The 16,304-nt window shown below is 47.7% G+C and overlaps 1 protein-coding gene across 4 annotated transcripts in view; it reads right to left on the reverse strand.

Annotated features, from left to right (window-relative positions):
* The window catches only part of pds5a (PDS5 cohesin associated factor A), a 326,590-nt gene that overhangs the window by 254,085 nt on the left and 56,201 nt on the right, over positions 1–16,304 (reverse strand). For all 4 annotated transcript variants that reach the window (XM_072496600.1, XM_072496598.1, XM_072496601.1 and 1 more), the window contains exon 7: positions 12,405–12,485. In XM_072496600.1, the coding sequence (XP_072352701.1) occupies positions 12,405–12,485 (81 nt within the window). The remainder of the gene's footprint in view (positions 1–12,404; positions 12,486–16,304) is intronic.

A 16,304-nucleotide genomic window follows, 5' to 3' on the forward strand; every position in this document is an offset into this window, starting at 1 on the left:
GAGTATAATTCAAATTTTTTGTGAACTTTGGTAGATAGACCAATGGAATTTACTGGCAGCTGATTGAAATTCACAACATCAGTTTTAAGTTAAAATATAAACTGAAAATGCAGGAAAAAATGCAGCAGATCTGGCAGCATCCGTGGCAGAGAAACATAGAGTTAACATTGAGTCAGTAACTGCCAGCTTAGTCCAGATTGCAGACATAAAATTTTAAAGTTTCAAGCCAACCAGTATAGGGGTATTGAAAAAAAGCACTTCTGATTCACAACCTTCACGGCCATATAGATGACAGTAAGAGCACTTTATCTGGAAAATTCTCATCTGTAACATTTGTGCTGCTATTTTCTTGATGCAACGTATTGAAGCTCAAACATCCAGCCCCAAAATGTATTGGAAGTTGCTAAAATAACATACAACTGCCAAAATAATTGCTATGTGGGGGCAGCACGGTGGCACAATGGTTACTACTTTTTCAGTTGTAATGACAATAGCATCTTGCCCAGGTTGTAAGCTGGAATTAGAGTGGTATGATCTCTCTCATAAGTGCTTCCATGGTTCAACAACCAGATTTTGAAAAGTCAAATGCATTTAGGAAACTTTGACGAACTAATATTTCATAAACAACGTCAGATAAGATCATGGTTGCTAATAACTATTTAAAATGAACTATTCTAGTGAATGGCAAATACGTACTTCTATAAGGTTGGTTTACAGTTTAACAAGTAGTGAAAGACATCAGAGATTAATGATAACGTTTCTGTTTTATAAAAAATAATTTGGAGTACTCAATTCTTTTTCCAATTAAGGAGCAATTTAGGTGGCCAATCTGCACATCTTTGGGTTGTGGGGGTGAAACCCACGCAAACACAGAGAATGTGCAAACTCTACACGGACAGTGATCCAGAGCCAGGATCGACCCTGGGTCCTCAGCGCCGTATGCAGCAGTGCTAACCACTGGGCCATCGTGATCCATTTCTCTCTTGAACGTTGATGCCAAACTACTAGCCACGGTAATGGTAAAGTTTCAAGGAAGGTAACAGGAGTATGATAAGTCTGCGTTCATATCCAAGATGTTATTGACATGCACCGTTGGAACAGTTTGATGGTTAAGAATGGTTAAGCCCTTTGGGCAACTTACAGTGGTGGCGACCAAGGAGTAGAAGGTTGCGTATTTGATAGCTCCTGTTCGTGGTGGACTTTTTGGAACATTGCTCCCGACTTTTGGGGAATTTGATCGGAAAAATCAGAGGCAGGTGTGACAGAGAGAGGAGGAATCCCCCACCAGTTTATGGAGACATGGACCAGAAGTGGTCTTATAAGAAATAGCCGGGCAAAAAAGGCGCGTGCAGAACCTACAGCAGAGGAGAACATTGCGGAGGTGCAGGATCCTGGATTGGCGGCCCAGTGGTCAACAGTACAGCTGGTGAACTTCATTCAGGAAAGTTTTGCCAAGCAAAAGCTGGGAGATTTTGACCTGATTAAGGCATCGAGCAATCGGGTGGAACAGAGACGAGAAGCCCACAGACTGGGGATCCAGAGGGTGTAAGAGAAGGTGGCCGAACACAAGGACCAGCTAATCACGATGGAAGCAGAGATGGGTCTGATGAGGACCACCAGAAAAGGCTGCAGGAGAAGGTGGAGGATTTGGAGAACATGTCCCATAGACAGAACCGGAGGATCGTCGGCCTCCTGGAGGGTAGGGAGGGTTTGGGCGCAAGGGCATACGTGGCAAGTATACTTGAAAAGCTGCTGAGTGATGGGGCGTTTGCTCGACCCTTGGAAGTGGACAGAGTGCATAGAGCGCTTGCGAGGAAGCCGTGTTTGAATGATCCGCCGAGGGCAATCGTGATGCGAATGAACCGGTTCCGGGACAAGGAACAGATTTTGTGGTGGGCCAAGCAGACACGGAGCTTCAAGTGGGAGAACAGCGAGCTGAGCATATACCAGGTCTGGGTGCGGAACTGGCCAAAAGAAGAGCGGGATTTAATAGGGTCAAAGGGGGTGAAGTTTGGAATGTTCCACCCAGCTCGTTGGTGGGTCACCTACGGGGGTCAAGAACATTATTTTGGATCACCGGACGAGGCGATGGGCTTTATTAAGGACAAAAGATTGGCATGGTGACTGAAGATACTGAACGTTGGGGGCGAGTAATGCTGTGCTTGTGCTTTGAAGTTATTTTTGTTTTGGACTGTACATGGAGTGCTTTTTGTATTCATTTTTTGGGCCGTTGTTCAGTTATTTTCGTTTTAGACTGTACATGTAGTGCATTTTGTATCAATATTTGGGCTGTTGCTCAGTTTTGTATGTGAGTTAACTTTGTTCTTGTGGAGGGGATGGAGGGGTCGGTTTTTTCTTGTGTGTGTCGGTTGGGGATTGTGATGTATGTTCGAGTGGGGGGGGGGGGGGGAGAGAACAATAGTGGGTAGGCTGTTTGGCGCCATGGGCCCACGTAAGTGCAGTTGGGGGGGGGGGGTTGAGCAGGTGATAAGTTTCTTGAGGGTGTTCTATTAATGGGGGGGGGGGGGGGGGGAATTGCTTTGCTGACAGGGGAGGGACTGTTGCTGGGAACAAATTGGAGGTCGAGGATGATGTGTTAAGTTGGTTCAACGTTGACTGCAACTGGATGCAGTGAAACTAGAAACAGGCTTCTGACACAAGAGATGGTCCAACACTGTTTTATTGAACTTCCTGATTGCTGTACATAAGTCTGCTGTGAGTTGACACTATCAATCTAACTGATAATCTTCTACTGGCTTGACCAGACTAACTCTCTACCTCATGGGGATAGTGCTCACTGGCTTGTGCACTCTTACTATCTCAGTAGCTGTGTCCTGTCGAGAGAGGGAGAGTCTTAATGCAGTGTGCTTTACAGTGGTGGTGTCCTGTCTGGTGATTGGTTGTTATGTGTCGTGTGTGTTCATTGGTTGTCCAATTACTGTCCATCTGCATCTCATTATATACGAGTGGCTATTATGACATCTCACCTTTTTGAAGTAAATTTTGGAACGTGGCGATATATATACATGCATGATTACATACAAGTGGTAAGTGAATGAAGATATGTTCATGGGAAGGTGTCTATCGTGCAGACACAGAGCAAACTGAACAAAATTTACAAGATTTAAGTCTGTAGATTCAGTCATTCTGGTGGGCGGCGAATTCTTGTCGATCGCCTCAGAGGTGGACGCCGGCACGTGGACAGGCGGGATTGCTGCCAGATGGATGGCCTTGTGTTGAGAGATGTCCGGAGGAGGCATGATGACATGCAGAGAAGTGTGGCCAGACGGTGGGCAGGGAACTTTTCGTAGCGCCCTCCTGTTGCGCCGTAGAATGGAGCCATCAGCCATTTGGACAACAAAGGACCTGGGGGCAGCCTGCCTGACGACAATAGCTGGTGCTGACCAACCTCCCTCAGGCAACTGGACACGAACAACATCGTCTGGAGCCAGCGCAGATAGATCCTTGGCATGAGCATCATACATGATCTTCTGCTGGTCCCTGGATCGCTGCACTTTCTGCAGCACCGTGAGGCGGTCAAGGTCTGGAACATGGATGGCTGGAACTGTAGTCCTCAGGTTGCGGTTCATGAGCAGCTGCGCCGGAGACAAACCAGTCGACAGAGGGGTTGCCCTGTATGCCAACAGCGCCAGGTTGAAGTCCAAGGCTGAGTCTGCAGCCTTGCACAGCAACCGCATGACAATGTGGACTCCTTTTTCGGCCTTCCCATTTGATTGCGGGTAACGGGAACGGGATGTGATTTGACTGAAGTGGTAGGACCGTGCAAAGTCGGACCACACTTGGCTGGGGAAACATGGGCCGTTGTCACTCATTACTGTGAGTGGTATGCCGTGCCAGGCAAACGTCTCTTTGCAGGCTTTAATCAATGACTTGGACGCGAGGTCCGACAGTTTCACCACTTCCGGATAGCTGGAGAAGTAGTCGACCAAGAGCACGTAATCACGCCCATTTGCGTGAAAGAGGTCTATCCCCACCTTGGACCCGGAGAAGTCACGATCCCGTGCTGTTGCAGTGTTTCCTTGGGCTGAGCTGGTTGAAACTTCTGGCATGTTGTGCAATTGAGGACCGCGCTGGCAATGTCCTGGCTGATGCCAGGCCAGTAGACCACCTGCCGAGCTCTGCGTCGATATTTCCGACCCCAAGGTGACCCTCATGGACCTGTCTGAGCATCATGGCTTGCATGCTTTGGGGAATGACGATTCTATCTAGTTGAAGAAGGATCCCCTCGACAACCGTTAACTCGTCCTTAACGCTGAAGAACTGGGGTCACTGTCCCTTTTGCCAGCCATGGGCAAGGTGTTGCATCACGCGCTGCAGTAGAGGATCTTTGGCAGTTTCTTCGCGTATCTGGACAACTCGTTCATCAGTGGCTGGGAGGTTACTGGCGCACAACTGCACCTGTGCCTCGATGTGGCGAATGAAGTCGCCCGGTTCACACGGCATGGTGATGGATCGGGATAGGGCATCCGCGATGATCAGCTCCTTGCCCGGTTTATAGACAAGTTCGAAGTCATATCGGCGGAGACGAAGAAGAATTTGTTGCAGCGGAGGTGTCATGTCATTTAAATCCTTCTGGATTATGTGGACTAAAGGGCCTGTGGTCTGTTTCCACCGTGAACTTTGGCAGGTCGTTTACGTAGTCATGAAACCTGACTCTTCCTGTCAGGATACCAGACACCCCTTTTTGATCTGGGCATACCGTTGTTCGGTCGGAGTCATGGCCCTGGAGGCCAGGACGAGGAATTGTCTCGCTGGAGGAGCACCGCCCCAATGCCATCCTGGCTTTCGTCTGTGGGTATTTTGGTATCCTTGGTTGGGTCAAAGAACGCCAGTACTGGGGCTGTGGTGAGCTTCGCCTTCAGCTCAAGCCACACCGCTTGATTTGCGCGAAGCCACTGGAACACCGTCGACTTTTTAACGAGATGCCGGATGGCCGTGGAGTGGGATGCCATGTTGGGAATGAATTTTCCGAGAAAATTTACCATCCCGAGGAAGCGCAGGACCGCCTTTTTGTCCTCTGGTGTCTTCGTGGCATTGATTGCCAGCACCTTGCACACCTTGCTGTGAAATGTGGTCACCGAAAAACATGATAGTGGACCGCCCAAACGAGCATTTGGCCCGGTTGAGCTGGTGGCCATTTTCATGAATCCTCTGGAAAACCTGTTTGAGACGAGCAATGTGATCCTCGGGCGTCGTGGACCAGGTGATCACGTCGTCCACACAGACTCGCACCCCCTCGATGCCCTCCATCATTTGCTCCATTATGCAATGAAATACTTAGGAAGCTGATATGATACCAAAAGGCATGCGGTTGTAGCAATACCTGCTGAACAGAGTGTTAAAAGGGCACAGCTTCCGACTGGACTCGTCCAGCTTAATTTGCCAGAAGCCACGGGAGGCATCCAGCTTGGTAAAGAATTTGGCGTGAGCCATCACACAGGTCAATTCTTCACGGTTCGGGATAGGGTAATGCTCTCGCATGATGTTGCGATTCAGATCTTTGGGATCAATGCAAATGCGGAGTTCCCCAGAGGGTTTCTTGATGCAGACCATGGAGCTGACCTAGTCTGTGGGTTCCGTGACCGTTGAGATGATGCCCTGGTCTTGGAGCTCTCGTAGCTGCGTTTTCAGACGATCCTTGAGAGGACCCGGCACCCGGCTTGGTACATGGATGACTGGGGTGGCATTCAGCTTGAGCAATACCTTGTCGCGATATGGGAGCGTGCCCATCCCATCAAACACACTGTGGTATTGTGAGAGAATATCATCTATCTCAGCCTGAAGATTCGCATTGGGTGAGGCCGTCGCCGGTGTGGAGGACATGGCATGAACTCGCTGTACCAGATTTAGGAGTTTGCATGCGCGAGCACTCAGCAGGGATGCCTTGTCAAGCCGGACGATCTCGATTCTCAACGTCGCTTTGATTGCCTTGTAAGAAACACCAAGCTGACACGACCCACTGGCAGCTATGGCATTACCATTGTAGTCAAGGAGCTGGCAGGCTGGTGGAAGAATGCTAGGTTGGTGTCGGATGCTGTCGAGGTCCGACTGTGCTATGAGGTTCACAGGCACGCCAGTGTCCAATTTAAATTGGATGCGAGACTGGTTGACCGTGATGACGGCACACCACTTGTCGTCAGGATCCACACGGAGGGTCGAAAGGCGGTTGGCAGGCACGGTAGAGACCAACTCGCGTATGGTGATGATGCCCACCCGATATGGAGACTCGAGGCAGTCAGCATCGGGGTCCGTTGGGCTGTCTGGATCAGAATCCTGCATGCCTTGTTGTATGCAGCGGACACGTCTGCGCTGCAGCTGGGATCGCTGGCTGTTGTTCGGTGGAGCGGACCTGCAGAAGGCCGCGTAGTGGCCAGGCTTTCCACACTGTAGACATTGCCTGCCTTTGGCTGGACATTGCCGCTTTAAATGGGCGGAGCCACAATTCGGACACGTCATGACGCTGACGTCAGCACGTTCTGTGCGCCATCGCGCATGCGCAGTGTGGTCGGCCGACGTTCACACATGCCCCTCAGGGTCTTCGGCCTCATCGTCCACCCGGTCGTGGTGCGCATACGCGGGGACCGGAGAAAAGCGCGCAAAGCGGCCACTCTCCTCGATGCTCAGGCCTTGCATTTTCTCTATGGCCTGCACCCTTTCTGCCTCGTGGGAGGCCAGTTTTGCAGTTTCTGCCGCCCTGATGTGGGAGTAGCGATTTCTGGCATGCTCATGGACAACGCACGTTACGATGGCGACGGAGAAGGTCAACTGTTTGAATTTGAGCAGCTGCTCCTGCAGGGAGTTGGACTGGACCCCGAAAACGATCTGATCCCAGATCATGGAATCAGTCGTCGAGTCATAATCACATGACTGCTCAAGGTTCGTCCTTACCCTGAAGCCTCTGTTGGAAGATGTACCGTTCAAAGCTCTCATTCACTTCAATGTCGCAGTGGTTGTCGAATTTCAGCAGAACTGTCTTGAACTTTGTCTTGTCTTCGCCATCGGCAAACGTAAGCGAGTTATAGATGTGGATGGCGTGATCCCCCGCAGTCGACAGGAACAGCGCGATCTTTCTGGCATCCGATGCTGCCTCGAGGTCGGAGGCCTCGATGTACAGGAGGAACGTTTGACGACTTTCCAGTTGACGCCGAGGTTGCCGGAGATCCGGAGTTGCGAAGGAGGCTGGATGTTGTCCATGCCGCTGGATGGTTGCTTGCTGGTCGTTGCAGAATCACTCGAGGTTGGTTCGTTAGGATTAATAGCACTCTGGTACCATGATTTGTTAAGTAAGTTGGTTCAACGTTGACTGCAACTGGATCCAGTGAAACTAGAAACAGGCTTCTGATACAGGAGATGGTCCAACACTGTTTTATTGAACTTCCTGATTGCTGTACATAGTCTGCTGTGAGTTGACACGCTATCAATCTAACTGATAACCTCCTACTGGCTTCGCCAGACTAACTCTCTACCTCATGGTGATAGTGCTCACTGGCTTGTGCACTCTTACTATCTCAGTAGCTGTGTCCTGTAGAGAGTGGCAGAGTCTTAATGCCGTGTGTGCTTTATAGTGATGTCTTGTCTGGTGATTGGTTGTTGGTGTGTGTTTATTGGTTATCCTGTGTGTCAATCACTGCCTGTCTGCATCTCATTAGAGACATGAGTGGATATTATGACAGAGGACAGTGGGTGCACGAGCTGGAGGCTGGCCTAAGGAGGGTGATGGTTGATCGGTGGCGGCGGGGAGGATCAGGCTGATCACATGGAACGTCAGGAGGTTGAATGGGCCGGTCAAGATGGCTTGCATGTTCGCGCATTTGAGGAGGTTGAAGGCAGACATGGCAATGCTGCAGGAGACACACCTGAGGCTAATTGATCAGACTAAACGGAGGAAGGGGTGGGTCGGTATATCATGGTGAACGGGAAGCTGGAGAGGATGCCAGTGGTGTTCGTAAATATTTACTCACCAAACTGGGACGATGCAGAGTTTACGAGGCGGGTATTAGGGAAGATCCCGGACCTGGACTCGCATCAGCTGATCATTGGGGAGGGGGGGATCCAAGGTTGGACCGGTCGAGTTCAAGGACAGGGAGGGTGCCAGCTGCGGTGAAGGAATAAAGGGGTTCATGGAGCAGATGAGGGGGGAGGGACAGACCCATGGAAGTGCGGATGGCCAAGAGCGAAGGAGTTTTCTTTCTTTTCCCATGTCCTAGAACTATACTCCCGTATTGATTTTTTCAACAGGGCTTTTCTGGCGGGGATGGTGGATACTGGCGATTGCTGTGTCGGACCATGCCCCACACTGGGTGGATCTATGGGTGAGCAAGGAGGGTGGTCAGCGCCCGCAATGGAGATTTGTCATAGGACTGTTAGCGGATGATGGCGTGTGGGGGAGGCCATCCAGAACTATTAGGAAATAAATTACACGGGGGAAGTCTTGGCAACAATGGTTTGGGAAGCGCTGAAGGCAATGGTCAGGGGGAAACTAATCTCGATACGGGCCCATAAGGAGAAGGTGGAGCGAGCAGGGATAGATAGGTTGGTTGGGGAAATACTCCAGGTGGATAGGAGATATTCAGATGCCCCGGAGGCTGGGATAGTAAAGGAGCGGCAGAAGCTACAGATGGAGTTTGGTCTGTTATCTTCAGGGGAGGCAGTGGAGCAATTGAGGAAGGTGAGGGGGGGCGATATAGGACTATGGGGAGAAGGCCAGCAGGATGCTTCCACACCAGCTAAGGAAAAGGGAGGCAGCCAGGGAGCTAGGAAGGGTGAAGGACAGAGGAGGGAATACAGTCTTGGACCCAGCAGGGGTGAACGGGATGTTTAAGGAGTTTTACAGTCGGTTGTATGAGTCGGAACCCCCAGCTGGAGTGGAGGGGATGAGGCAGTTTTTGGAAGGGTTGGAGTTTCCAAAGGTGGTGGAAGGGTTGGTGAAGGGGTTGGGAGCCCCAATTGGGATTGAAGAAATAGTAGAGGGACTGAAGGCCATGCAGTCAGGCAACGGCCTGGGACTGGACGGAATTTTACAAGACGTTTTCTGGGATGGTGGGCCCGCTGCTGGTGAGGGCATTTAATGAGGCAAGGGAGCGGGGTGTTCTTTGTCCAACAATGTCACAGGCCTCGATCTCATTGATCCTGAAGCGGGATAAGGATCCAGAGCTATGCGGGTCATGTAGGCCAATCTCCCTATTGAACGTCGATGCCAAACTGTTGGCTAAAATCTTGGCCTTAAGGATAGAGGACTGTGTCCGGAGGTGATAGGGGAAGGCCAGATGGGGTTTGTTAAGGGCAGGCAGCTAACGGTCAATGTTAGAAGGCTCTTAAATGTGATCATGATGCCCTCCAAGGGGAGGGAGATGGAGGTAGTGGACACGGAAAAGGCCTTTGACCGGGTGGAGTGGAATTATTGGTGGGAGGTGTTGGGACAGTTCGGGTTTGGGCAGGGATTCATCGACTGGGTTCGGTTGTTGAACCAAGCGCCGGTGGCGAGTGTACGAACGAATTGGCCGACGTTGGGCTGCTTTAAACTGCACCAAGGGACAAGGCAAGGATGTCACCTCTCCTCATTGCGGTTTGCTTTGGCCATAGAACAAAGAACAAAACAACAAAGAACAAAGAAATGTACAGCACAGGAACAGGCCCTTCGGCCCTCCAAGCCCGTGCCGACCATGCTGCCCGACTAAACTACAATCTTCTACATGCGAACCACTGGCGATGCCGCTCAGAGCATCGAAGGGCTGGAAGGGGATAGTCCAGGGAGGACGGGGGCCCACAGGGTCTTGCTGTACACAGACGACCTGCTCCTGCATATTTCCGACCCATTAGGGGGGATGGGGGAGATTATGCGGATCTTAGTGGAATTTGGACGGTTTTCGGTGTACAAACTGAATATGGGTAAAAGTGAGATGTTTGTGATCCAGGCAAGGGGTCAGGAGAGGAGACTGGGGGGAGCTGCCATTCAGAGTGGTGAGAAGGAGTTTCCGCTATTTGGGAATCCAGGTGGCACGGGAATGGGAGCTGCTCCATTAACTATATTTGACCAGGCTAGTGAAACAAATGGGAGGACTTTCGGAGATGGGACATGCTCCCGCTGTCACTGGCAGGGAGAGTACAGACCGTGGAAATGATGGTCCTCCTGAGATTTTTGTTTGTTTTCCAGTGCCTCACTATCTTTATCCCAAAGGCCTTTTCTAAACAGTAAATTGGGTGATCTTTGGTTTTGTGTAGGCGGGTAAAACCCCGCGAGTAAAGAAAGTGTTGCTGGAGTGTAGTCGAGGGGAGGGTGGGCTGGCGCTGCAAATTTTAGCAACTATTACTGGGCGGCAGACATAGCCATGATTAGGAGGTGGGTAGTGGGGGAGTCGGTGTGGGATCGGGTAGAGGCGACATTGTGTCAGGACAAGTTTGGGGGCATTGGTGTGGGCTCCAATTTGTAATAATCACCGGTTTGTCCCGGGAGGTTGGATGTGGGGTTTTGGAGGTGGCAGAGAGCAGTCATCGAAAGGATGGGAGATTTATTTATAGATGGGAGCTTTCCCTGTTTGGAGGATTTCGAGAAGTTTGAATTGCTGGGAGGGAATGGGTTTCGATATCTGCAGATACGGGGTTTTGTGCCAAGGCAGGTTTCGACCTTTCCGCTTCTACCGCCACGGGGGATACAGGGCAGGGTTGTCTCTAGAACGGGGGTGGGAGAGGGGAAGGTTTCAGATAAATACAAAGAGCTTATGGAGTGGGAAGTAACTCAGATAGTGGAGCTACAGCACAAATGGGGAGATGAGCTTGGGGGGGGGGGGGGGGGGGGGGGGGGGGTGCGCGCAATAGAAGCGGGTCTGTGGGCGGACTCTCTGAGCAGGGTCAAAGCATCCTCATCATGTGCTAGGCTTAGCCTGATACAATTCAAGGTGGTTCACCGGGCACACATGACGGTGGCCCGGATGAGCAAGTTCTTTGGGATAGAGAACAGGTGTGTGAGGTGTGTGGGAGGCCAGCAAACTATGTCCATATGTTTTGGGCATGCCTGAAACTTGGGGGATTCTGGCAGGGTTTTGCAGATGTCATGTCCACAGTGCGAAAAACAAGGGTGATGCCGAGTCCAGAGGTGGCGATTTTGAGTGTCGGAAGATCCGGGAGTCCAGGGGGCGAGAGAGGCAGATGTCTTGGCCTTCGCCTCGTTGGTAGCCCAGAGACGGATATTGCTAGCGTGGAGGGACTCGAAGCCCCCAAAATCAGAGATTTGGGATAGCGACACGGCTGAGTTTCTCAGACTTGAGAAAATTAGGTTCGCCTTAAGACGGCAGACGCTCAGGTTCGTCCGGAGCTGGCAGCCGTTTGTTGATTTCTTAGGGGAAAACTAAACCGTCAGCAGAGGCAATTGGTGGGATGGGGTTAGGCTATTTTCTGTTTAGGGTAGGTGGGATTAGTGAGGGATGAAGATGTTTTTATGCACTATGTTTACATTTGTACTGTTTATTGGTATTATTATAAAATTATAAATACCTTAATAAAATGTTTTACAGAAAAAAGAATGACCGTTTGCTATAATCTAGCACCAACTAGCAGCTGCTCTGAAATCTTTGCTGGACTCGGGGTTTAATTTGGCCCATCTATACTTAGCATCTCTGGTGACCTAACCATTGTGACGATTTGAGGACCCATTCCAATACATACATCTCAAGATCAGGTCAGTGGTTGGCAACTGGTCCAGTAACTTCAAAAACCACCACGGCAAGTTGTGAAAGCAAATTTAATTCACCTGGAAATTTATGGACCAGGTAAAATGACAAGATTATTGTTAAAAACACAACACTTGACAGGGACTCGGCAAAATTTCAAGAGAATAAACTTGCTAATGAAAGGTGAGCATCGCTGCAGGATGCCGAGCATCGTTCTCACAGTACACCGGTACCAAGCTCCTCAGGGTAATATCAAGTAGCATTGATCTTCAGCTAATTTATTCATCATATGGTCTGCAGTGGCGATTTTATTACATAATTCCAGTGTTCAGCTCTATTCACAACTCCACTGATATGTTTTTATATCAGCCTACTGCAGCGCCTGACGGAGATGATACTAGATCCATGTCACATAATTACAAGTTAATAGATATCTCCAATAGCAAAGACAAGCATCAGTTAAGTAAAAACAGCAACTACCCAGGAAAAGCAACAAAATAAATATTTTTAAAAACCAGAGTAGTTTATCATTCCAAACATGATGGCACTGGCTTAGTGAGCAATTTGTCTTGAAAGAGGCAAATATTTGACATTGGTAGAATTGAAGATTAAAATTGCCACAATCAAAACTGCACACGAAAAACAATACCACAGACTTGACTCGGTGGGAAGATGAAGAATCTTGTTTTATCAGAATATGACTATCAAGGTACTTACACTGGCAATACATGGTTCAATTGTTTGAGTTGTTCTCTTCAGGAGTACTTTGGCTAAATCATGAGCTTGCTTGTTCATGTTCTGAAACAGAATATTAGCAAACGTTATACGACTTGTTCATCTCAGCCAATACACAATACTCTGAAATTGTAATTATTCAAATCAGTACATTTAATATCAATTATTATATATACATTAATGATCTTGTAGATAACAACTGCAATGTTATGTCAGTATTTTCCTCTTCACAAAAATCTTCAAATATGCAACATAGTTTTCCACTCTATCATGTTTTCTGGGCAAGTGTTCTGCCCAAGTTCTCAAAAACAAGCTGGACGAGCATAACATCAGACTTGCATCTCAGAGGGAAGTGAGAGATTGCTATGTGCTGTGTTTCACAGAGACATGGTTCACTGCCAACTCACCGGACTGCGCCACACAACCAGAGGGCTTCTCAATACACCAGATAGAGTGCACGGTTTGCCTTCCATGGGAGTTCACTTCTACCATCATCACAACGGTTTACATCCCACACCAGGCAGAAGTGAAGAAGGCGATTGATGAACTGCACACCGCTATAAATAAGTGAAACAGAGTATCCGGAGGCCTTGTTCATCGTGGCCGGAGATTTCAACCAGGCCAACCTCAAAGTGCACTGCCAAATTTCCAACGGCACATTTCCTGCCCCACTCGGGGTCCCAACATCCTTAATCACTGCTGCACAAACACCAAAGGTGCCGACCGATCCATCCCCCAACCACACTTCGGAAAATCGGACCACAAGACAGTGCTCCTTTTCCCGGCATACAAGCATAAAGCGGAAAAATCCAGTTCAGAAGGTCATGCAATCCTGGTCCGAGGCAATGGAAGAGCTCCTACGCGACTACTTGGAGTCAGTGGACTGGTCCATATTCAAGAACTCAGCGGTCAACCTAGACGGGTATGCCACCACCATTACAGATCACAGACTTCATCACTAAGTGTGTCGAAGATTGCATTCCAAAGGTAGTACTGCTCAGTACAGTATGCAGTAAGCAGTTGAATCACACGTACCTGGTTGACAACAAGTGTATGCAGAGATCCTGTTGTGTGTAGAGTTCTCTGGTATATGCAGAGATAGCGAAGCTCAAGTTGAGCTGTGGCGGGATCATACTTACCTGTGGGTATGTTGGTGCGAGTTCAAACTGCTAATTGGTTTTTTATTCCTGATGAAAATTAGGTCAAAACTCCTGTTTAGAGGATATTATAATGGTGAACTCCAGATTGATGTTGGTGACAACAATCTGGATTTCATGTGTTCTGAGAATTGCAGGGGGATGATGTTAATTACAACTTTCCAAAGGACCCAAGAAAATGGGGAAAGAAAATCTTGGGCCTTGTCCTCAATGTTGCCACGGTCCTATTTAAAATGAAATTTATATCAGCGATCCTTCCTTCGACAGAGTAATCAGGACCACCACTCTGCATTTGCTTCTGTTAAGTTGATTCAAAAATAATAGTACATGACTTCATAACAATTTTTTCTATTGGGAGGAATTGAATTCAATCTAATTGCATTCTCTGTGGACTCATTCAAGGCGACATGATCGACGAACCCTTCAGAACAGACCATCATTTGAAGCTCAAGACCCTTCAAATATGCAACATGCAGAATTTATTGCCCCTAAATTGATCAGATTACAGCTTCCCTCATTTCTATCCTCGTAGATATGTGGAAAAAATAAAAATAATGTCCTATAATTGCATAAATTAGAGGGATGGAAAATAGCAAGACTGAAACAGAATTTGAAAAGGAAACAGAGCTTTCTATTTTCATGGAATAAGGAGGTAACATGATTGAAAGGTGTCATCACGTCCCAAGAAATTAAAAATAAAATTGAGATGTGTGAAGGTAATAATGAAGCAAATATCACCAAACTAATGGACACCAAACTGAAATGAATGTATTTATGTGGAGTTCAAGAAGCAATGTTGGAGTCTTCAACCAAAAGAGAAAATTATGATATGAAAGCAGCAACTGAAATGCGTCTGGAGCCAAATCAGGACTCATAACGAAACATTCCCGAGCACAAAGTTTCAGGGGGAATTGACAAAGAAGGAGATAGGGAGGGCGCTGGAATTAAAGACAATATAATCGTAGCTTATAATAATAACTTGAGTTTAGCTTGGTAGAAAGGAGTGAAGTAGCTGCGAGGCCATCTCAATATTAATTCCACCAAACTACTGTTGTTCCAATTCCCAATCTCCCATGTCTCAGTTGGTTTACTCGAGTCAGAAGATTGACGGTCCAAAACCCACTTCAGGATTTCAGCAAAAAAAAAACAAGGCTGACGTTTCAATATGATTCTGTGCGAGTGCTGCATTATTAGAGATGCAGCCTTTTAGACAAGATGTTAAACCGAGGCCCTGTCTGCTGTCTCAGGTGGGTGTAAAAACTCCCATGGTACGATTTCAAAAAGAATAGGAATTATCCTTGGTGCCTTGGCTAATAAATTGCCCTCAATCAACACCAAATATACAGATTATTTGGTCATCCCTAGTATTACTTAGGAGATCAGGCTGTGCAAATTAGCTGCTGTTCTTCCCACATTATAACAGCGATGACATATAAAAAGTACATTTTTACATTAAATCGCTGTTGTGAGATGGAATAAATCAAATGGGCCAATCAAAGAAAAGTAAGGTACTATATGATGCTACACACCATCACATTAAAGTCCAAGCATATTTTGGCCATTGCAACTTGTTATGGGCCAGGGTTTAGAGAACCCCAAAGTGTATCATGGAGTTCACCTGACCCACAACTTATAATAGATTGTGGTATGGGGAGCACACGGCTCACTCTACAGGTATGGTATAGCAGAAAATGGACCAGTGGTTTTTAAATACAAAACAATGTTTATTCTATGAACTCAAGTTAACCTTTTGAAAACAAACAGTGAATATCTTAGCAACCATTAATTCAAATATACCCCCCAAAGAATACAACACTAAATAACCTATATGCTGTCCTTTTTACCATCCAAAAAACTTAACAAACCTTCAAACAGGAGCACATTAGATTTATATTCAATACTGAGACCTTTTTACAATTCTGAGTTCTCCAAATGATCCATAGATAGTCTTTGGATGGCATAGATCAACAGCAGTGCAGCTCACAGACACACCCAAGCTTTTCTCAAACTGAAACTAAAAAAGCAGAAGTAGAGTTCAGCTCCACCCACACTCTGACATCACTGCAGTAACATGAGCAGCTCCATTTCTTAAACACCTATTTCTTAAAGGGTACTCTCACATGACAAACTTCACAGCTATCTTTTCAAATTAGGTGAAATATCTTTCAACTCCAAATTTGGCCTTGAACAAAGATTTTTAATTCAATCAATAACCTAAGTGGAGTCCATGTGGACTTTGCACATTCTCCCCATGTCTGCGTGGGTTTCACCCCCACAAACCAAAAGAAGTGCAGGGTAGGTGGATTGGCCACGCTAAATTGCCACTTAATGAAATGAAAATTGCTTATTGTCACAAGTAGGCTTCAAATGAAGTTACTGTGAAAAGCCCCTAGTCGCCACATTCCGGCGCCTGTTCGGGGAGACTGTTACGGGAATCGAACCGTGCTGTTGGCCTGCCTTGGTCTGCTTTCAAAGCCAGCGATTTAGCCCTGTGCTAAACAGCCCCTAATTGGAATAAAATAATTGGGCACTCTTAAATTAATTTCTTTTTTAAATCCTCAATGGAATCAGGCTCCTCATCTAAGCTACTTTCTCTCACTTCTTTCATTAATCCAAGTCAGGGGTGCCCAAAAAGTGGTCTGCGAACTGGCTGCCTCCACATAACCAGCAAATGTCAGTTTGAAAGTAGGAAAGGACCAATCAAAATTAATTACAGCAATACAAT

This window comes from Scyliorhinus torazame, chromosome 3, assembly GCF_047496885.1.
Source record: "Scyliorhinus torazame isolate Kashiwa2021f chromosome 3, sScyTor2.1, whole genome shotgun sequence".
NCBI lineage: Eukaryota > Metazoa > Chordata > Chondrichthyes > Carcharhiniformes > Scyliorhinidae > Scyliorhinus > Scyliorhinus torazame.